Raw genomic sequence first — 23,765 nt, 5'->3', positions numbered from 1 at the left:
AAGGTGAAAAAAAAAGGAAAAAAATCGGTTTAAAATGTGTTTTAACCTGTTCCTGTTGGACAAACGCTGCACTCCCTCGTGACCCGTTTGTGATGTTCCTGCAGTACTTCTCCGAGGCTGAGGAGGTGTCATCGTGGCTCAGCGACAGGAAGCCCCTCCTCACCTCCGAGGATCATGGGAAAGACGAGCAGAGCACCGCGGCTCTCCTGCAGCGCCACCTGAAGTTAGAGAAGGAGATGACGGCCTACGGACCCGAGCTGAAGAGACTGTCGGAGCAGGCCAGGGCCGCCGGGCAGCTGTCGGCGCTCACGGTGAGGAAACGCAGCACACGCTCTTCACGCTCTTCACGCTCTTCACGCTCATCACGCTCTTCACGCTCTTCACTCTCAACACACTCTTCACGCTCTTCACGCTCGTCACGCTCTTCACGCTCGTCACGCTCTTCACGTTCTTCATGCTCGTTACGCTCTTCACGCTCTTCACGCTCTTCACGCTCGTCACTCTCTTCACGCTCGTCACGCTCTTCACGCTCTTCACGCTCGTCATGAAAAAAAATGACAAAAATATGATAAAAAAATTACAAACAAATTTGACAAAAAGTGACGAAAAATTGATGAAAAGGTGGCAAGAATGTAACAAAAATGTGACAAAAAATGACCAAAATGTAACAGAAAAATGCCAAATATTTTATGAAACATTGACAAAAATGACAAAAAAGTGACAAAAAATTTAACAAAAAAATGACAAAAAATGGATGAAAAAATGACAAAAATGTGACAAAAATGTAACAAAAAAATGACAAAAATGTGATGAAAAGTTGTCGAAAAAATGACAAAAAAATGACAAAAAATTTGACCAAAATGTGATGAAAAATTGACGAAAAAATGACAAAAATACTTACAAAAATGAGTCACGCTCTTCATGAAAAAAAATGACAAAAATGTGATTAAAATTTGACAAAAAATTACAAAAAAATTACAAAAAAATTACAAAAAATGTGACAAAAAGTGACGAAAAATTGATGAAAAAGTGGCAAAAATGTCACAAGAAATTGACAAAAAATGACTAACTAAATGAAATAAATGTGATAAAAATTTGACGAAAAAATGACAAAAAAGTGACATAAAATAACAAAAAAAGGACAAAAATTTGACAAAAAAAATGACAAAAAAATGCAAAAAATGTAGCAAAAAAAAGTCAAAAAATGACAAAAAAATGACAAAAATGTAACAAAAAAATGACAAAAATGTGACAAAAAAATGACAAAAATGTAACAAAAAATGACCAAAAAATGACCAAAATGTAACAAAAAAATGACAAAAATTTGATGAAACGTTGACGAAAAAAGGACAAAAAAGTGACAAAAATGTGACAAAAAAATGACAAAAATGTAACAAAAGAATGACAAAATTGATGAAACGTTGACGAAAAAATTACAAAAATGTGACAAAAAATGTGACCAAAAGGTGATGAAAAATTGACGAAAAAATGCAAAAAATGTGAACAAAAATGACAAATAAAGTTACAAAAATGAGTCACGCTCGTCACGCTCGTCACGCTCTTCACGCTCTTCACGCTCTTCACGCTCTTCACGCTCGTCACGCTCTTCACGCTCGTCACGCTCGTCACACTCTTCACGCTCTTCACGCTCTTCGCTCACTGTGAGGAGTACAGTCAGACTGACCCTGAACCTCTGCCTCTGCAGTCGGAGCCGCCTCAGAGCAAACCTCCGCAGCTCAGCGACTCCTCTGATGACGAGGGGGAGGGGCCTCGCGCTGTGACATCATCACCGGCCAGAGCAGACCCCGCCCCTCGCGGCGAGAGCAGGGCCAAAGTGCGGTTCAGATACAGCAGAGGTAAAGGTGGTCCTGGTTGTGGTCCAGGATGGTGTGAGCTGGAATAACGTGGCGTGTGCTCAGGGCGTGTCCCGTGGGAGAGGAACGAGGTGGTGGTCATCGTGGGGGAGGAGCCTGATGGCGACCGAGTCATGGCCCGCGACAGTAAAGGAAACGAGCAGCTCATCCCCAAGACCTTCCTCAACCTCCTGCCCAGCTCGGTGAGGGAAGATCTAACGCCTCATGGGCACTGCACTGTCACTCAAAAAGTCTGTCGGGTCTGAAGTGCCGTCATGCAGGAGCTTAATATAGAAGCTGCAGTTACACATAAGCCCTGAGGTGGCAGTAGTGAGCATAAAATTACCAACTTGCATCTGGCCCCTTAACCTCTTAGGGGGGGTGTGGCGCAGTGGCTTATGGGATGGCACATAGCTCCTAATCACCGGTTAGTTAGCACCAGAGGTCCCTATGCTAAAGTGGCTATGATAGTTAGCACTAGAGGTCCCTATGCTAAAGTGGCTATGATAGTTAGCATCAGAGGTCCCTATGCTAAAGTGGCTATGATAGTTAGCACCAGAGGTCCCTATGCTAAAGTGGCTATGATAGTTAGCACTAGAGGTCCCTATGCTAAAGTGGCTATGATAGTTAGCACCAGAGGTCCCTATGCTAAAGTGGCTATGATAGTTAGCATCAGAGGTCCCTATGCTAAAGTGGCTATGATAGTTAGCACCAGAGGTCCCTATGCTAAAGTGGCTATGATAGTTAGCACTAGAGGTCCCTATGCTAAAGTGGCCATGATAGTTAGCACTAGAGGTCCCTATGCTAAAGTGGCTATGATAGTTAGCACCAGAGGTCCCTATGCTAAAGTGGCTATGATAGTTAGCATCAGAGGTCCCTATGCTAAAGTGGCCATGATAGTTAGCACTAGAGGTCCCTATGCTAAAGTGGCTATGATAGTTAGCACCAGAGGTCCCTATGCTAAAGTGGCTATGATAGTTAGCGCCAGAGGTCACTATGCTAAAGTGGCTATGATAGTTAGCATCAGAGGTCCCTATGCTAAAGTGGCTATGATAGTTAGCATCAGAGGTCCCTATGCTAAAGTGGCTATGATAGTTAGCACAGTTAGCAAGCATTAGTTCGTGTGAGTTCTGGGGAAAAAAGATCCGTCTCTTTTAACAATTAAGATCTGGGTTTGAGCCACAGCAGAAGGAACATCCACAAATGTGTCCTCCGTCAGGCCCCGGCTTTGGAGCGCTCCGTCGCCGTGGCGACGACGGCGGAGGAGGAGGAGCAGGGCCCCGGCGGCAGGAGGACGAGGCGCCCCAGACGCAGCCGCTCCATGAGGCGCAGCACCACAGAGATCCACACGAGCTGGGCCCCCGACCCCCAGTACGAGAGCGGAGCCGTGGAGAGGAACCAGAGGGAGCTGCAGGAGGAGTACGAAACGCTGCTGCGGCTGGCCCAGGTAAGACCCGGACTGGACCTGGACTGAGGGAGCTGCAGGAGGAGTCACATTTTTGTCATTTTTTTTGTCACATTTTTGTCATTTTTTGTCACATTTTTGTCACATTTTTGTCATTTTTTCGTAATTTTTTGTCACATTTTTTTGTCATTTTTTTTTGACATTTTTTTGTCAATTTTCGTCATTTTTTTATCAAATTTTTGTAATTTTTTGTCTCATTTTGTCACATTTTGGTCATTTTGGTCACAAAAAAATTACAAAAATTTGATAAAAAATGGACGAAAAAGTCAATTTTTTATCATCCATCCATCCATTTTCTTCCGCTTTATCCGGGGCCGGGTCGCGGGGGCAGCAGTCTCAGCAGAGATGCCCAAACTTCCCGATCCACACACACCTCCTCCAGCTGTTCTGACCCCGAGGCGACACCAGGCCAGCTGTTCTGACCCCGAGGCCACACCTCCTCCAGCTGTTCTGACCCCGAGGCCACACCAGGCCAGCTCGGAGACATAGTCCCACCACCGTGTCCTGGGTCTTCCACGAGGCCTTGTCCCACTAGGACATGCCTGGAACACCTCCCGCGGGAGGCGACCAGGAGGCATCCGGAACAGATGCCCGAGCCACCTCAGCTGCTCCTTTCGACGTGAAGGAGCAGCGACTCTACTCCAAGCTCCTCCCGGGTAACTGAGCTCCTCACCCCCAGCCACCCTGCGAAGGAAACTCATTTCGGCCGCTTGTATTCGCGATCTTGTCCTTTCGGTCATGACCCAAATCTCATGACCACAGGTGAGGATGGGAACGTAGATCGATCGGTAAATCGAGAGCTTTGCCCCGACTCAGCTCCCTCTTCACCACGACAGACCGATAGAGCGACCGCATCACTGCTGACGCCGCACCGATCCGTCTATCGATCTCACGCTCCATCCGTCCCTCACTCGTGAACAAGACCCCGAGATACTTGAACTCCTCCACTTGAGGCAAGGACTCCCCACCGACCTGAAGAGGGGAAACCACCTTTTTTATCAATTTTTTAGAATTTTTTTGTCACAGTTTGTCACAGTTTTTGTCATTTTTTCGTCACTTTTTTATCAAATATTTGCCATTTTTTTGGCACATTTTGTCACATTTTTGTAATTTTTTTGTCATTTTTTGTCATTTTTTTGTCATTTTTTTGTCATTTTTTTGTCATTTTTTTGTCATTTTTTTGTAATGTTTTTGTCACATTTTGTCACATTTTTGTCGTTTTTTTGTCACATTTTTGTAATTTCACGACACGCTGACACGCTGCTGCGGCTGGCCCAGGTAAGACCCGGACTGGACTTGGACTAAGAGGAACCAGAGGGAGCTGCAGGAGGAGTCATTTTTTTCATTTTTTCCACATTTTTCTAATTTTTTCATCAATTTTTCGTCAATTTTTTATCAAATTTTAGTAAATTTTTTTGTAATTTTGTATTGATTTTTTTGTGATTTTTTTGTCACATTTTTGTCATTTTTTTTGTCACATTTTTGTAATTTTACGACACGCTGCTGCGGCTGGCCCAGGTAAGACCCGGACTGGACCTGGACTGAGAGGGACTAAGAGGGACCAGAGGGAGCTGCAGGAGGAGTACGAAACGCTGCTGGGTTAAATCCGCTCTAAACCCGTTCCCTTTCCATCAGACCAAGAGCAGATCCCTGGAGGAGACTCTGCGCCTGCACCGCTTCTTCAGCAGCTGCCACGAGTTCGAGTCCTGGATGAACGACAAGGAGAACGTCCTCAACACGTTCAGCGCCTCCGAGAACCCGGGCGTCATCCAGGCCAAATACGAGGTACGGCCGCGAGACGAGACCGATCCCGAACAAACCCGTGGAGTCACACATTTGTTCTTAGAATTTTCTGACGGCGCTGGTGAGTGGGCGTGGCCAGCTGGATGACATCACGCGCATGGGGGAGGAGCTTGTGAAGAGCGGCCACAGTAAACGGAGAGAGATCCAGAGTCGCCTGAAGAGCGTCAGCAGCAGGTAAGGCTTTACATCATGTTATTCTGTCACTCCCTCATTAAAAACATGGCTGAAGCGTTGCCTTGGCACATTCACGTATTTCTGAGTAATCTGTAAAAACTCTGATGGCGGCCATTTTAGGGATAGGTTTGCCTGAGTCCTCCTAGGAACGCCCCCACCTCCTGGAGACGCCTCCGAGCCGCGTGACCAACCACTGCTCCTCAGCAGAACCCCCTCCCCACTGATGCCACAGACAGCGTGTGGAAAAATGACAAAAATGTGACAAAAAAATGACAAAAATTGACGAAAAATTGACGAAAAATTGACGAAAAAATGTAATAAAAATGTAATAAAAATGTAATAAAAATGTAATAAAAATGGACTAAAAAAGGACAAAAAATGACAAAAAATGACAAAAAATAACAAAAAAGACAAAAAAAAGACAAAAAAAAGACAAAAAATGACAAAAAAATCGACAAAAAATGACAAAAAATGACAAAAAAATAACAAAAAATTGACAAAAAAAAGAGAAAGAATGAGAGAAAAAAAAAGACAAAAAATGAGAGAAAAAAAATGACAAAAATTGACGAAAAATTGACGAAAAAATGTAATAAAAATGTAATAAAAATGGACAAAAAAAGGACAAAAAATGACAAAAAATGACAAAAAAATGACAAAAAAATGACAAAAAAATGACAAAAAATTGACACAAAATTGACATAAAATTGACAAAAAAAAAGACAAAAAATGATAAAAAATCGACAAAAAAACGACAAAAAAATGGACAAAAAAATGACAAAAAATGACAAAAAAATGACAAAAAAAGACAAAAAAATGACAAAAAAGTTCCAAAAATGAGTTGAATGCCCAACAAAAAAAATAATGGAAAAAAAATCTGATGACGTGAGGAACAAAATCCTCTCGGTTCAGGCGGGAGTTAAGAGGTTAAAGAGACAGAGGCCGATTTCAAGACATTCACTACGGCCATTTTGAGAGAGACATTTTATACAAGGCATTTATTCTAATTTACTGCATTTCCAGACCAACATAAGGTTTGTCATCATTGTAGTGTGATATAGACTGGTGCTATGGGACTGAAAAAAGCAGAATACCCCCTCTTTAAAACATGTACAATAGGCTAGGATGAATGAAGAAAGATCTTGCTCATCAAAGCTCTGCAGATGAGCAGCATTTCTCCCTCTGTCACCCCCTGCAGGTGGTTCACTGCAGTAACGTGCTTCTGTCGCCCCCTGCAGGTGGGAGCGGATCCAGCGGCTGAAGGAGGACAAAGGCCGGGAGCTGCTGAGTTCCGCTGACGTCCAGTCGTTCCTCCAGAGCTGCGACGAGGCCCGGGCTCAGCTCCAGGACCAGCTGCACCGCCTGGGCTCCGGGCACGTGGACGCCGCGGGCTCCTCGTTCACGCTCAAGAACGAAGAGGAGGCTCAGAAACAGGCCCTGAAGGACATCCAGGTGTTGGAGGCCAAGATCGCGTACCTCAAGAGCATCGCTAAAATGTAAGACGTCACAGAGAGGTTTAGCGTCTGGTTTGTGTCATGAACTGTCGCTGTGGCCGCAGGAAGCAGGACTGCAGCCCCGAGGAGAGCGCCGCCATCATGAAGGAGGTCCGGGCGCTGGAGGAGCTGCTCAGACGGGTGAGGAACCACCATGAACACGAAGGACTGGCTTTAATCTCAACCCAAATCCGTAACTTGCTTCCCTTAATAAATCCTTCCCGTGGTCCCTCTGGGGGTAATACAAGTGTTAATGGGATGAATGGGGGGTCTTTCATCGCCCCCTGGTGTCTCTGGCCAGAAAACCGGACCGGAGTCACCAATACACACTAATGGAATCACGAAGAAGAAGCTAACAGGGCTGTTTTTCAGTGCTCCCATTTGTTTACATGTATCAGTCAGCATTAGATTAAGCCGTTTTATATTCTCAACGAATTCAAATGATATCAAAGCCAAGGAGGAATTTTACAGGGTTATTTGAAACATTTTTGGTGATAAGCACTATTCTGTTCTTGAATGTGACAGCAGTTAGGGGTCAGGGTTGTGACTAGGGTTAGGAAGATCTCACACATAGTTTTAGAAATTAAAGGCATATAGATACAGACGGCATCTCGTCATAGAAGGGGGCGTGGCTTCGCCGAGGGGGAAAATAGAATCTTTAGAGAAACACAATTTTCCCTCTTTTTAGCCATTTTCTGGTGGAATATGAACTTATTTATCACATAAATAAAGTCAAGTGTAAATCAGGCCCATATGGATATTTTCTCACAGATTGTTCAGTAGAAGTGAAAAAACGGCAGTTGTAGCAAGCGCTAGCTAACCTTTAGCATTAGCCCGATGCTAACATGTAGCATGAAGTTAGCATTCTCCGTTATTCATGTATTTATGGGCCGTTGAACCACTTTGCTCCTCCCCATGTCTTTGTTTCTTTATTTAGTAGAAACTATATTTATAATTCAGCATTTGTTACAGTACTTTTTGAATAATTAGACAAAATTTAGATTTTTTCAAAATTGTTTTCCCCCTCAACTGTTTTCAAAAATGACCATATATGGGCGATTCCAGAGATGCGTCTATATCTATAGCAGAGGCAGGCAACGTCAGGCCCGGGGGCAAAATCTGGCCCTCCAGCACAGAACCTCTGGCCCCCAAGCTGATTTTGAGAAATATTAATATGCAAATAAGATCAAATACCTGTTGAAGTACTCTTAAAATGCGAGAAGTAGTGTCAGTATTTTAATGTCCTGTCAGAACGTCCCGCTTGGTCATATATAATGATGAACATTGATTCTCTACTGGTGGGTCGGGACACAAAAGTGGGTCATGGAACCATTTTCAGTGGGTCGCGAGTCCATAGGGAACTTATATTCAATATTTCCCATCGGAAACATTAACTGTGTCTGTTAAAATTATTGGGTTGCTTTGATCATAATTTCAGCCTTAATGGGAAATCTACTGCTTGTTCAACAAAAACTTGTGTGGAAAATACTATATTTTATACGAAATATGACAAATTACAGTTTTATTTGGGGCCTCAGCTTGTCATTCGAGGGGAAAGGTGGGTCCCAAAGCCACCTGAGAACCGTTGATGTAAAACATTGGCATTTGCAGAGAATAGTTCTTTACTTTAAGCTACAATGTTGAGGTTCGGCCCTTGGGTGTTTTGGCAGTGATGAAAACCGGCCCTGCACGACGCAAACTTGCCCCTGGCATAAAGGCTGTGAGCTCTCCAGTCAATACGCTTTGAGATTTGTATATAAATAAATGCTAACCCTAATGCTAACCCTAATGCTAACCGCAGGGTGGCAGGTAACACAGTGTTTTAACCTGATGGTCAGCGGCCAAATCCAGTCTATAAACAGCTTTTTTTTGCCCCTTTTGACCCTGAACATCGCAGGTCAAGATGTAAATAATTTAATTCGAAAGAACAAATTTGTTTTTTTTCACAATGAGTTTTGAACCAAATAATCAAATATAGCGTTGAGTGTTTTGTAATGATGGGAAAAAAAGACACATTTCCTACAGCAAATATAATATAGGGAGATTTTTTGTTTTGCTGTAGTTTGGAAATGGAGTTTGAAATGTTATTATCGTGACAACGCCAGAATAAGTGTGGGAAACGTGGGCTGCCATGTTGGAGTCACTTCACAATCACAACTAAGATGTTAGGGAGGAAACGAGACACACATCTCTAAGGGTTTTCCTCAGCAGCCTCTCGCCTTAAGTAAAGCTTCATTAAAAAGGCTCTCTGTGGGCGGAGCTTATCGTCTGTGTTTGACGGCGTGCGTTTCCGGGCGTGTCCAGGTGAAGGGGCAGGCGGCCGACAGACAGACTCACCTGGACGAGGCGCGGCGTCTGCACAACTTCCAGCTTCAGTCCAAAGAGCTGCAGCTGTGGGCGGAGTCGGCCAGAGAGCGCCTCCTGCTGGACGACGCCGGCACTGACGTCACCTCAGCGCTGGCTCTGATTGGACAGCACCAGGAGCTGAGGGAGGAGCTCGACCAGCAGCACGACAGGTGATGTTATGTTTATGGATAAGTTCTTTAACGTGGACGTTTAAACCATGTTTTAAACTTTTACTTCCCACCTTAAAGACCCGAGAGTTTGTCTGGTGTTTTATAATTGTTCTTGCTATTTGTGATAAGTAGGACCTAATAAGTCTAATAACTAAAATGTGATGGACAGTGGGTCTATCACAACCTTATGAAACATCATTTGCTGTTTAGGGCCAGAAGGTCCTAATTAGTCAAAATTCAAAATTTCAGCTTCATATAATATGTAGTTAAGGTTAAGAGGTTAAAACTAACTCCACGGTTGAATTCTCCAGGTTCAGAGCTTCAGAATGATCTGCAGCCCATATTCACTTAGATTTAGTTGTACAAATTGTGTTTTTCAAGCGATGAGAGCCAAAACTGGTATCGGTTCAGTATCAGATATCTGTAGCCAATACCCAATATCGTATTTTTTCCAGTGTCGGTTCTGATATCGAATATCAGTATCGGATTGTGATTTTTTTAATTTTCAATTTTTTTGTCACATTTTTGTCATTTTTTGTCACATTTTGTCACATTTTTTTCATATTTTGTCACATTTTTTGTCATTTTTTTTGTATTTTATTTTTTTGTAATTTTTTTTTAATTTTTTGTCACATTTTGTCACATTTTTGTCATTTAGAAAAAAAAATTGTCACATTTTTGTAATTTTTTTGTAATTTTTTTGTTAAATTTTTTGTAATTTTTTCGTCAATTTTTTGTAATTTTACGACACGCTGCTGCGGCTGGCCCAGGTAAGTTAGTAAAAGTTGTGTTCTTCAGGCGATGAGAGCCAAAACTGGTATCGGTTCAGTATCGGATATTTGTCGCTAATACCCAATATCGGATTTTTTCCAGTGTCGGCTCCGATATCGAATATCAGTATCGGATCGTGAAAAAAATAAAAATATACAAAAAATAAAGTTAAATCTACATCTGAGACAGATGGCTGTCATAGAGGCGGGGCTAAATAGGCTATCTAACACGCTATCGTTTATTTCTACGACAATTTACCACTTAGTATTTTAGTATAAGATTTACAACTGTACAACATGACTCTGCAAATGTGCCACTTACAGTAACTATTTACAACTGTAAACCATGTAAACAGTCGCAGGTTTAGCTAAACCACATGGTCGAATAAATAACGTTATATCGTCCAAATGTCCTCAAACCAGAGCTTCACATTCACTGATGTCCGAGCGGCTACAGTTACTAAAATATGTGAAACTTTAATCCCCACATGATGATAGAGACAGTGCTGGACATAAATAAATGTCTTTTATTCATATCATTGGGATAGATTGTTTAGCTTTTTTAACCGAGTGCAATTCCATCGGTTCAGCTTTACTCTAATCTGAAAGCCGGACTGGAGTTTGCAGCCTCTAGGCCAGAATAACACCTCATTTGAAAGCAAAGACCTACAAAACTCTTGTTAACATAGGCATCTTTTTACATGTTGCCATCACTTTTTATATGTTTTTTTTTAATCACTTTTTGTTGCTTTTTTGACATTTTTTTTTTCTTCAGATTTTTCTCCATTTTTTGTCACATTTTCGTCACATTTTTTCCCTTTTTTCCCCAGATTTCTGTAATTTTTTTGTTTGATTTTTGCATTTTCATAATTTACGTCTAGTTCTTATCGCTAATTAAAGGGGGGGTATTCTGCATAATTGACTTTTTCCATCTTTCCATCATGTTATTCTGTCACTCCCTCATTACAAACTTGCCTGAAGTGTTGCCTTGGCACATTCACGTATTTTTGAGTAATCTGTAAAAACTCTGATGGCGGCCATTTTAGGGATAGGTTTGCCTGAGTCCTCCTAGGAACGCCCCCACCTCCTGGAGACGCCTCCGAGCCGAGTGACCAACCACTGCCCCTCAGCAGAACCCCCTCCCCACTGATGCCACAGACAGCGTGTGGAGGGGGCGTGTCTAAAGGCTCAGAGGTTCTTAAAGAGACAGGGGCCTATTTCAAGACATTCACTACAGCCATTTTGAGAGAGACATTTTATACAAGGCAGTTATTCTAATTTACTGCATTTACAGACCAACAGAAGGTTTGGTATCATTGTAGTGAGATATAGACTGGTGCTATGTGACTGAGAAAAGCAGAATACCCCCTCTTTAAATGCTTTTTTATTTCTAAGCTCCATCTGCAGGTCCGCTTTAAGTTATTCCTTCTTGTTGTTTTCAGGCTGAAGGATCTGCAGACTTTAGCTCAGTCTCTCGCTGGATCTGGAAACGCAGAGGTTCGGGCGACGCTGGATTCTCTCAAAGCCGACTGGCTGAAACTGGACAAGCTGTGGACCAATCGCAAGCAGCGCCTGGAGCAGGGGGTGGAGCTCCAAAGGCTGAACCAGGAAGCGGACCGGATCGAGGCGGCGCTGTCGGGACACGAGGCGCGGCTGCGGGTCAAAGACGTCGGGGTAAAAACGGCTCGAGCCACAGGTTTGTCTCGGGATTTGTTCTCGTCTCATCTCGGTTTGTCCCAGGACTCGGTGGACGGTGTGCTCAGTCTGCTGCGGCGGCAGGACGAGCTGGAGGGGCTGATCCGAGCGCTGGACCAAAGAGTGGAGCAGTTCAGTGAGCGCTGCCATCACCTGGTGGAGCAGCAGCACTACGCCTCCAGACTGTGAGACACTGGGTTTAATATTAAAGGTTCTCCTCAGCTGTGAACATGACTGAACCGTCTGATTGATCTGTGATGGATCTGCTCCTGTGCAGAGTCAGAGAGAGGAGCCGGACGGTGCAGAAGGCCTACAGGAGGTTACAGGAGAGCAGCCGAGACAGGAGGGCAGAGCTGCTCCAGGCTCAGAGGCACCAGGTAAAACATTTATGTCGAATCCTCATCCGGCCGGAGCTCTCTGACTCTGACTCTGACACTGACTCTGACACTGACACTGACTCTGACACTGACACTGACTCTGACTCTGAATCTCTTTGTGCCGCAGGAGTTTCTCCGAGACGCTGAGGAGCTGATGTTGTGGATGGACGACAAATTCAAAACAGCAGACGACGAATCGTACAGAGACCCGACCAACGTCCTGCGCAAACTGAAGAGGCACGAGGCTCTGGAGAAAGAGATGGAGGCGAATAGAGACCGGCTGGACCGACTCCTGCAGGTAACTGTCCCTCAGAGAGTCTGGACCGACTCCTGCAGTGACAGAGTCTGGACCGACTCCTGCAGGTAACAGAGTCTGGACCGACTCCTGCAGGTAACAGAGTCTGGACCGACTCCTGCAGTAACAGAGTCTGGACCGACTCCTGTAGTAACAGAGGCTGGACCGACTCCTGTAGTAACAGAGTCTGGACCGACTCCTGCAGGTAACAGAGTCTGGACCGACTCCTGCAGGTAACAGAGTCTGGACTGACTCTTGCAGGTAACAGAGTCTGGACCGACTCCTGTAGTAACAGAGTCTGGACCGACTCCTGCAGTAACAGAGTCTGGACCGACTCCTGTAGTAACAGAGTCTGGACCGACTCTTGCAGGTAACAGAGTCTGGACCGACTCCTGTAGTAACAGAGTCTGGACCGACTCCTGTAGTAACAGAGTCTGGACCGACTCCTGTAGTAACAGAGGCTGGACCGACTCCTGAAGTAACAGAGTCTGGACCGACTCCTGAAGTAACAGAGTCTGGACCGACTCCTGAAGTAACAGAGTCTGGACCGACTCCTGAAGTAACAGAGTCTGGACCGACTCCTGCAGTAACAGAGTCTGGACCGACTCCTGTAGTAACAGAGGCTGGACCGACTCCTGTAGTAACAGAGTCTGGACAGACTCTTGCAGTGACAGAGTCTGGACCGACTCCTGCAGGTAACAGAGTCTGGACCGACTCCTGTAGTAACAGAGTCTGGACCGACTCCTGTAGGTAACAGAGTCTGGACCGACTCCTGCAGTGACAGAGTCTGGACCGACTCCTGTAGTAACAGAGTCTGGACCGACTCCTGTAGTAACAGAGTCTGGACCGACTCCTGCAGTGACAGAGTCTGGACCGACTCCTGTAGTAACAGAGTCTGGACCGACTCCTGTAGTAACAGAGTCTGGACCGACTCCTGCAGGTAACAGAGTCTGGACCGACTCCTGCAGGTAACAGAGTCTGGACCGACTCCTGCAGTGACAGAGTCTGGACCGACTCCTGTAGTAACAGAGTCTGGACCGACTCCTGCAGTAACAGAGTCTGGACCGACTCCTGTAGTAACAGAGTCTGGACCGACTCCTGTAGTAACAGAGTCTGGACCGACTCCTGTAGTAACAGAGTCTGGACCGACTCCTGTAGTAACAGAGTCTGGACCGACTCCTGTAGTAACAGAGTCTGGACCGACTCCTGTAGTAACAGAGTCTGGACCGACTCCTGCAGTAACAGAGTCTGGACCGACTCCTGTAGTAACAGAGTCTGGACCGACTCCTGTAGTAACAGAGTCTGGACCGACTCCTGCAGTAACAGAGTCTGGACCGACTCCTGTAGTAACAGAGTCTGGACCGACTCCTGTAGTAACAGAGTCTGGACCGACTCCTGCAGTAACAGAGTCTGGACCGACTCCTGTAGTAACAGAGTCTGGACCGACTCCTGTAGTAACAGAGTCTGGACCGACTCCTGTAGTAACAGAGTCTGGACCGACTCCTGCAGTAACAGAGTCTGGACCGACTCCTGTAGTAACAGAGTCTGGACCGACTCCTGTAGTAACAGAGTCTGGACCGACTCCTGCAGTAACAGAGTCTGGACCGACTCCTGTAGTAACAGAGTCTGGACCGACTCCTGTAGTAACAGAGTCTGGACCGACTCCTGCAGTAACAGAGTCTGGACCGACTCCTGTAGTAACAGAGTCTGGACCGACTCCTGTAGTAACAGAGTCTGGACCGACTCCTGTAGTAACAGAGTCTGGACCGACTCCTGTAGTAACAGAGTCTGGACCGACTCCTGTAGGTAACAGAGTCTGGACCGACTCCTGTAGTAACAGAGTCTGGACCGACTCCTGCAGGTAACAGAGTCTGGACCGACTCCTGTAGTAACAGAGTCTGGACCGACTCCTGCAGTGACAGAGTCTGGACCTGGACTTGAATTTTCCCAAATCCCGTTTAAACATGTGAGGAAACAGGGTTTTTAGTGTAGCTGCTCCCAAACTCTGGAACGGCCTCCCCTGAAACATCAGAGCTTCTCTCTGATCTTAATAATGACGGCTCATTTTGTTCATTTAAATGAAAGACATGTTGCTGTTTCTGAATGTGTGGGAGTGAGATTCCAGTCATGACCAAAGGAGCTTCTCGGGACGGGACGATGCTCCTCTCACTGTAGATCTGATGAAGTGTCTGGGCGAAGGCGAGGACAAACCCTGGAGTGTTTTGTAGATGCGGCAGAGCTGAGCGTGTTCCACCTTGTCTCCACAGGAGGCTGAGGACATGACGTCTGACGGACACCAGGGCAGCCAGAGCATCAGCAGGAAGTCCACTCAGCTGAGCAGCCGCTGGAAGAGGCTCCAGGACAAGATGTGTGAGCGCGGAGACAAGCTGAGACAGGCGGGACAACAGGAGCAGCTGATGGACCTGCTGCAGGTCAGAGCCCGAGACGTGTACAAATATACAAATATACAAATATACAGGTATTTACTGTCAGAGTCTGCTTTACTCCAGGACGCTAAGCTGAAGATCGAAGCCATTCAGTGGATGCTGAACAACGCGGCCAAAGGACACGACCTGCGCTCCAGTCGCCAGCTGCTCAAGGTGCTCCTGTTTGACTGTATCGATTTATATACACGACACCGACACTTTCTCATTTTTTCAATGTGTGCCCAATTTTTTTTGATTTAAAAAAAAAATAAATATATTTTTACCCCCAATGTATTCCCCATAAATTGTGTTTTTCTCCTTATTTTTTCCCAACTTTTTTCAAAATTTTTCCAAATTTATTCCCCTCTTCCCCCCCCCATTTTTCCCACATTTCTTGCCATTGGAGATGAACCCAATATTGAAATTTGCAGATCACACACTATTGTTCTGTTTTCTGCTTCTAGACGACAAATATGTTAGTATAGGGATTGGAAGGAGCATCATTCAGGTAAATTCTTGGGTGTGACTCTTTCTCATGACTTGAACTGGAGCTCACATACGATGAACTCTGCTAAGAAAGCGAGACAGCGCCTCTTCTTTTTACGCAGGCTTCGAGAGTTTACCCAAAATACTAGGATTCTTCTGAACTTTTATTATTGTGTAATTGAGAGTGACCAGTTGTGGGACCGTGTGGTTTGGTCTCACTCTGAAAGAGAAGAAGGCTTTGAACAAAGTGGTTCGCTCAGCCTCAGGACCACTGGCTGCTCTTTGCCGCTCCTGGAGCCACATATAAAGCTCGACGACTGAATCCAGCTTTACAACTCGCCAGTGATGCCTCAGGCCGCCCGGCTCAGGCCTTTTTTGAGATTGTATCGCTCCATCATATGCTCTACTGACAACAAGTATTGTTGAAGGACTTATTATCGTAATGAGGTCATGCATATGAAGTTGTGACCATTTACCTTAAACCAAAAGCCCTGTAGGTGCTTTATTCATGTTCGAAAAGGGAAAATTCATGCGTCCATGTGGAGCGAGATTACAGCTCTTATGACTAAAGCTTTGTGTTATTACTAAAGCTTTGTGTTATGACTAAAGCTTTGTGTTATTACTAAAGCTTTGTGTTATGACTAAAGCTTTGTGTTATGACTAAAGCTTTGTGTTATGACTAAAGCTTTGTGTTATGACTAAAGCTTTGTGTTATTACTAAAGCTTTGTGTTATTACTAAAGCTTTGTGTTATTACTAAAGCTTGGTGTTATGACTAAAGCTTTGTGTTATTACTAAAGCTTGGTGTTGTTACTAAAGCTTTGTGTTGTTACTAAAGCTTTGTGTTGTTACTAAAGCTTGGTGTTATTACTAAAGCTTGGTGTTATTACTAAAGCTTTGTGTTGTTACTAAAGCTTTGTGTTGTTACTAAAGCTTTGTGTTATTACTAAAGCTTGATGTTATTACTAAAGCTTGGTGTTATTACTAAAGCTTTGTGTTATTACTAAAGCTTGGTGTTGTTACTAAAGCTTTGTGTTATTACTAAAGCTTTGTGTTATTACTAAAGCTTTGTGTTGTTACTAAAGCTTTGTGTTGTTACTAAAGCTTTGTGTTATTACTAAAGCTTGATGTTATTACTAAAGCTTGGTGTTATTACTAAAGCTTTGTGTTGTTACTAAAGCTTGATGTTATTACTAAAGCTTGGTGTTATTACTAAAGCTTGGTGTTGTTACTAAAGCTTGGTGTTATTACTAAAGCTTTGTGTTGTTACTAAAGCTTTGTGTTATTACTAAAGCTTTGTGTTGTTACTAAAGCTTTGTGTTGTTACTAAAGCTTTGTGTTGTTACTAAAGCTTTGTGTTATTACTAAAGCTTTGTGTTGTTACTAAAGCTTTGTGTTATTACTAAAGCTTGGTGTTATTACTAAAGCTTTGTGTTATTACTAAAGCTTTGTGTTGTTACTAAAGCTTTGTGTTATTACTAAAGCTTGATGTTATTACTAAAGCTTGGTGTTATTACTAAAGCTTTGTGTTATTACTAAAGCTTTGTGTTGTTACTAAAGCTTTGTGTTGTTACTAAAGCTTTGTGTTATTACTAAAGCTTTGTGTTATTACTAAAGCTTTGTGTTGTTACTAAAGCTTTGTGTTGTTACTAAAGCTTTGTGTTGTTACTAAAGCTTTGTGTTATTACTAAAGCTTTGTGTTGTTACTAAAGCTTTGTGTTATTACTAAAGCTTGGTGTTATTACTAAAGCTTTGTGTTATTACTAAAGCTTTGTGTTGTTACTAAAGCTTTGTGTTATTACTAAAGCTTGGTGTTATTACTAAAGCTTGGTGTCAGAAACTTCGGGGTTGCCTTTGACAACTCGCTTCGTTTCGACAAACAGATTGACAGTGTGGTCAGGTCAAGTTTTTAACAGCTGCGTGTTTTAACTAAAGTAAAGCCTTTTTTAAACCGCTCAGACCTGGAGCGAACCATCCACGCTTTTATCAGTTCAAGAATTGATTATTGTAATGCCCTTTATTTTGGAGTTTCCCAGTCCTGTCTTAATCGTCTTCAGTTGGTGCAAAATGCTGCAGCTTGTTTTTTAACAAACACACCCAGACGTCAGCACATCACCCCAGTCCTTTTTTCGTTGCATTGGCTTCCAGTTTCTTTTAGAGTTGATTTTAAAATCCTTCTTTTTGTTTTTAAAGCCCTCAATGGTCTCGCCCCTTCATACTTGTCTGAACTTTTAACTGTTCGTGACTCGGGCAGATCCTTCGTCGTCAAACAAGCTCTTCCTGGAAGTGCCCAGGACCGAGTCCAAGCACTGGGTGATCGGTCCTTTTCAGCAGCTGGACCCAGACTCTGGAATAAGCCGCCCCCTGATATAAACCATCACTGATTTTGGCCTTTTTAAATCCAGGCTCAAGACACATTTATTCAGACTGGCTTTAAACACTAAGTAGCACGGCCACACTTTAGTACATTTTATCTGTTTTATTGTTTGGTTGTATGAATGTTTCTAATGGATTTTATGTGGTTTTATTGTAAAGCACTTTGGTCGCCTTGAGTGTTGTAAAGGGCTCTATAAATAACATTTGATTGATTGATTGTGTTGTTACTAAAGTGTGTTGTTTGTGTGTCCAGGAGCACCGGCAGCTGGAGCAGGAGGCGGCGGAGCTGGCGGAGAAGATGAACTCCATCATGGGTCGGGTCAAACGCCTGGCCTCCACTCACTTCGACTCCCAGCGTCTGCTGCAGGACACGGACACCTACCTCTCTCTGTACGAACTAAACCTCCTTAAACCTCTCTCTGTACGAACTAAACCTCCTTAAACCTCTCTCTGTACGAACTAAACCTCCTTAAACCTCCCTCTGTACGAACTAAACCTCCTTAAACCTCTCTCTGTACGAACTAAACCTCCTTAAACCTCTCCCTGTACGAACTAAACCTCCTTAAACCTCTCTCTGTACGAACTAAACCTCCTTAAACCTCCCTCTGTACGAACTAAACCTCCTGAAACCTCTCTCTGTACGAACTAAACCTCTCTCTGTACGAACTCAACCTCCCAAAACCTCTCTCTGTACGAACTAAACCTCCTTAAACCTCTCTCTGTACGAACTAAACCTCCTTAAACCTCCCTCTGTACGAACTAAACCTCCTTAAACCTCTCTCTGTACGAACTAAACCTCCTTAAACCTCTCTCTGTACGAACTAAACCTCCTTAAACCTCCCTCTGTACGAACTAAACCTCCTTAAACCTCCCTCTGTACGAACTAAACCTCCTTAAACCTCTCTCTGTACGAACTAAACCTCCTTAAACCTCTCTCTGTACGAACTAAACCTCCTTAAACCTCCCTCTGTACGAACTAAACCTCCTGAAACCTCTCTCTGTACGAACTAAACCTCTCTCTGTACGAACTAAACCTCCCTAAACCTCTCTCTGTACGAACTAAACCTCCCAAAACCTCTCTCTGTACGAACTAAACCTCCTTAAACCTCTCTCTGTACGAACTAAACCTCCTTAAACCTCTCCCTGTACGAACTAAACCTCCTTAAACCTCTCCCTGTACGAACTAAACCTCCTTAAACCTCTCTCTGTACGAACTAAACCTCCTTAAACCTCTCCCTGTACGAACTAAACCTCCTTAAACCTCTCTCTGTACGAACTAAACCTCCTTAAACCTCTCTCTGTACGAACTAAACCTCCTTAAACCTCTCTCTGTACGAACTAAACCTCCTTAAACCTCCCTCTGTACGAACTAAACCTCCTTAAACCTCTCTCTGTACGAACTAAACCTCCTTAAACCTCCCTCTGTACGAACTAAACCTCCTTAAACCTCTCTCTGTACGAACTAAACCTCCTTAAACCTCTCTCTGTACGAACTAAACCTCCTTAAACCTCTCTCTGTACGAACTAAACCTCCTTAAAACTCTCTCTGTACGAACTAAACCTACTTAAACCTCTCTCTGTACGAACTAAACCTCCCAAAACCTCTCTCTGTACGAACTAAACCTCCTTAAACCTCTCTCTGTACGAACTAAACCTCCCAAAACCTCTCTCTGTACGAACTAAACCTCCTTAAACCTCTCTCTGTACGAACTAAACCTCCTTAAACCTCTCCCTGTACGAACTAAACCTCCTTAAACCTCTATCTGTACGAACTAAACCTCCTTAAACCTCTCTCTGTACGAACTAAACCTCCTTAAACCTCTCTCTGTACGAACTAAACCTCCCAAAACCTCTCTCTGTACGAACTAAACCTCCTTAAACCTCTCTCTGTACGAACTAAACCTCCCAAAACCTCTCTCTGTACAAACTAAACCTCCTTAAACCTCTCTCTGTATGAACTAAACCACCTTAAACCTCTCTCTGTACGAACTAAACCTACTTAAACCTCTCTCTGTACGAACTAAACCTCCTTAAACCTCTCTCTGTACGAACTAAACCTACTTAAACCTCTCTCTGTACGAACTAAACCTACTTAAACCTCTCTCTGTACGAACTAAACCTCCTTAAACCTCTCTCTGTATGAACTAAACCTCCTTAAACCTCTCTCTGTACGAACTAAACCTCCTTAAACCTCTCTCTGTACGAACTAAACCTCCTTAAACCTCTCTCTGTACGGACTAAACCTCCTTAAACCTCTCTCTGTACGAACTAAACCTCCTTAAACCTCCCTCTGTACGAACTAAACCTCCTTAAACCTCTCTCTGTACGAACTAAACCTGCTTAAACCTCTCTCTGTACGAACTAAACCTCCTCAAACCTCCCTCTGTACGAACTAAACCTCCCAAAACCTCTCTCTGTACGAACTAAACCTCCTCAAACCTCTCTCTGTACGAACTAAACCTCCTTAAACCTCTCTCTGTATGAAATAAACCTCCTTAATCCTCTCTCTGTAAGAACTAAACCTCCCAAAACCTCTCTCTGTACGAACTAAACCTCCTTAAACCTCTCTCTGTACGAACTAAACCTCTATAAACCTCTCTCTGTACGAACTAAACCTCCCAAAACCTCCCTCTGTACGAACTAAACCTCCTTAAACCTCTCTCTGTACGAACTAAACCTCCCTAAACCTCTCTCTGTACGAACTCAACCTCCTTAAACCTCTCTCTGTACGAACTCAACCTCCTTAAACCTCTCTCTGTACGAACTCAATCTCCTTAAACCTCTCTCTGTACGAACTAAACCTCCTTAAATCTCTCTGTTCGTTCTTAAAGTGGGGGTCTTATGCAAAATCGACTTTTTCAAGCGTTACATCATGTTATTAAGTCATTCCCTCATTAAAAACATGCCTGAAGTGTTGCCTTGGCACATTCACGTATTTTTGAGTAATCTGTAAAAACTCTGATGGCGGCCATTTTAGGGATAAAACGCCTGATTCCTTCAGGGAACGCTTCGACCTCCAGGATACGCCTCCGACCTTTCGTCACACACACACTTATTTCAGTGTCTGGTTCTGCGCTGGGCCTTGATGATGCACAGAGCCTCCGGAGAAAGCTAATGCTAAGCTAAACCTCGAGTCATCACGTGAAAACGAGAAATATGCACAAATAAAGTCAATAAAACCACCACACACATAAAGAACCGTTTAACAATGATCACACACGGAGCCTGGCTTGTTGATTTTGTAGTTTATTGCTCACATTTCATCTACAGTGAGTCGTAGCCGAGTGGTTTTCTCCCGGAGCTAAGGCACTATTAGCCGCGACAAGCTAACAACCTTCACCTTCACAACATTCATTGAAAACAGGCAGCATATTATGCACAAATAACGTCAATAAAGCAGGCAACTACTCGAAGCAGCCTTTACGATGATCACACAATGAGCCTGGCTTTACACATGTGTGGTTTATTACAGACTTTTCATCAACAATGAGCTGTAGTCGATTATAACAAGCTAACGGGTAACCTCGAAAAACCATTGTCCACCTGCACAGATAATGTCCGTCTTTGAATCGCTCTAGTTTCAATAGAGCGGAGTGTTGTGATGTCACAGACAGCGTGTGGAGGGGGCGTGTCTGAAAGGGTCAGAGGTTCTTAAAGAGACCTATTTCAAGACATTTGCTACAGCCATTTTGAAAGAGCAATTTTATACAAGGCAGTTATTCTAATTTACTGCATTGACAGACCAACAGAAGGTTTGTCATCATTGTAGTGAGATATAGACTGGTGCTATGTGGCTGAAAAAAGCAGAACACCCCCTCTTTAAACCTCTCTGTTCGTTCTTTAAACCTCTCTGTTCATTCTTAAACCGCTTTGTTCGCTCTGATGCTCTCGTCTCTCTACACGACTAAACAAACACTTTCTTCTCTGCGTCTCCATGGCGTCTTCTTGCCGTTGCCGTGGCGTCTCCGTGGCGTCTTCTTGTCGTTGCGTCTCCGTGGCGTCCCCGTTCCGCCGCGTTGTCAGGCGGCCGCTGCGCTGCTCTCTCTGTAAAGTAGCTAATGGCGGCGTCCAGCTGTCAGTCCGCGGCGCTAAATGACTGCTCTATTATGGCTCCACACAAAACGCTTCACACTGTGAAAAATAATAACCAGGCACTTACTGACACTTTAATGCTAGGCTTTTGGACGCCATTTATGCACAATAAAGCGGGCGGCGTGTGGGCCACGGACATTTAGAGCTATTTATGTTTTTACATCAGTGTGTAAGCGGCAGAACACGGGCGCAGAGAGGGGCGGAGCCTCAGAGGGGCGCCTGCCAAGCCATTACGGCTGTTGCCCTACACGCCACAATAATGGGCCTGTCAAATATATAAACGATCGGCTTCAGCATCAGGGTTTCTCCTGGAAACACAGAGAGAACAGGAACCTTCAGGACCAGCTCCAAACCACAGACGCACAAACAAGTGTGAAGAGAGGTTTAAGTAAAGCTCGTGGGTGTTTCTGCTCCTCGTTTACGTTTCCATCTGGGATTTCAAAGATTCAACAGGAACAAAACAAAACATTTCTCCTGTAACCGCGATAAATGACCCTGACGGTCTTTAAAGGAATAGGCCACCGTTTTTAAATACTGAGATATGCTCTTACCTCACTTTAGCCGAGTTAATATATCCCCGTCTGGTCTTTGTCCGTGCGCTCACACATACGCAGCCTCTCCCACATGTCACATAGCTCCAAAAAAGCTCACGATAGAAGCTACCAAGCTCTTCCACGTGTTCCCTATTTAAATAAAGTTACGTGAAGTGTTTTCATGCCAAGTATATTTACACAGAAATGTAGCACGTCGATTTTATAAGCAGATAAAAAGGGGGACTATATCGTGAGGCGTAATGATACGAGGAGTAAAACGTCCGCGCAGTAACTCCTAAAGGTTATTGACGGAAGTGAGCGGGGGAAGTCTTTAGGAGTTACTGCGCGGACGCTGTGCTCCTCGTATCATTGCGCCTCACAATATAGTCCCCCTTTTTATTTGCTTATAAAATCGACACGTTACATTTCTGTGTAAATATACTTCGCATGAAAACACTTCACGTAACTTTATTTAAATAGGGAACACGTGGAAGAGCTTGGTAGCTTCTAACGTGAGCTTTTTTGGAGCTATGTGACATGTGGGAGAGGCTGCGAATGTGTGAGCGCACGGACAAAGACCAGACGGGGATATATTAACACGGCTAAAGTGAGGTAAGAACATATCTCAGTATTTAAAAACGGTGGCCTATTCCTTTAAAGGAAAGACTCTCATCGGCCTGGAGACTGGCTGGAGACTCCAGGTTCTGCAGAGGCCGGGTCTCCGACAGGGGCCGGGTCTCCGACAGGGGCCGGGTTAGCGGCTGGCGGAGGCAAATTAAAGCCGGTCTCTAAAACAGGCCGGGGCTTTTATTAGAAACTATAGCAGTAGAAATATTCCCCATGTTAGGAATGTGTCTCATACTGGTGTAAATGAAAACTCACGTGCAGGAAGTAACAAACTGAACCCGGGCCGAGGGGGGGACGCTGCGGAGGAGCTGATCCCAGCGTAACTTTGACACAGATTTAGCCACTTTTCAAACCTCCTGTGACGATATTTGGAAACAGGACAAATGTTTATGACCCTCCAGGGTTTTAATAAAGTCTCCATCGCGTCTTCAAAGCACGTCCAGCTGCTCCGTGTGCAGGTCAGTCCCACGCCTCAAAATAACTCCTCCCATCAGCGCGAGCGTCTCGTCTTCTCTCGGGTCAGTCTCATGATCGATCACAAACACAAACGCTCCGTCTAAACTCGCCTTTTACACGAGATAACAACAAATAATCCGGTCCGCGGTAAAAACGAAACAGAAACCTGCAGTGACACTGATGTCAAAGCTCCGCTAACAGCAACGAAACACTTCCTGTTGTCCCGACAAAATAAAAGGCGTCAATGTTCCAGCCGCTGGGAGAGGGTTTGAAATGTTCATTAATAAATGAACCTGATATTTTAGGTGCAAATGGACACAAATCTCGTTTTT

General features: G+C 44.1%; 1 protein-coding gene across 1 annotated transcript in view; it reads left to right on the top strand.

Moving 5' to 3' along the window:
• Positions 1-23,765, top strand: part of sptbn5 (spectrin, beta, non-erythrocytic 5) — a gene marked incomplete at both ends in the record, with an annotated part of 151,887 nt that overhangs the window by 28,701 nt on the left and 99,421 nt on the right. Inside the window, 17 exons of the mRNA XM_079574317.1 lie at positions 105-311; positions 1,706-1,856; positions 1,920-2,056; positions 3,073-3,300; positions 4,954-5,103; positions 5,165-5,295; positions 6,531-6,788; positions 6,851-6,926; positions 9,090-9,301; positions 11,514-11,745; positions 11,812-11,951; positions 12,044-12,143; positions 12,271-12,441; positions 14,706-14,870; positions 14,949-15,054; positions 17,604-17,662; positions 17,979-18,115. Of these exons, the coding sequence (XP_079430443.1) occupies positions 105-311; positions 1,706-1,856; positions 1,920-2,056; positions 3,073-3,300; positions 4,954-5,103; positions 5,165-5,295; positions 6,531-6,788; positions 6,851-6,926; positions 9,090-9,301; positions 11,514-11,745; positions 11,812-11,951; positions 12,044-12,143; positions 12,271-12,441; positions 14,706-14,870; positions 14,949-15,054; positions 17,604-17,662; positions 17,979-18,115 (2,660 nt within the window). The remainder of the gene's footprint in view (positions 1-104; positions 312-1,705; positions 1,857-1,919; positions 2,057-3,072; positions 3,301-4,953; positions 5,104-5,164; positions 5,296-6,530; positions 6,789-6,850; positions 6,927-9,089; positions 9,302-11,513; positions 11,746-11,811; positions 11,952-12,043; positions 12,144-12,270; positions 12,442-14,705; positions 14,871-14,948; positions 15,055-17,603; positions 17,663-17,978; positions 18,116-23,765) is intronic.

Source organism: Gobius niger, assembly GCF_951799975.1.
Source record: "Gobius niger genome assembly, chromosome: 16".
Taxonomy (NCBI): Eukaryota; Metazoa; Chordata; class Actinopteri; order Gobiiformes; family Gobiidae; genus Gobius; species Gobius niger.
This window is presented reverse-complemented; position numbering and strand designations above follow the sequence as displayed.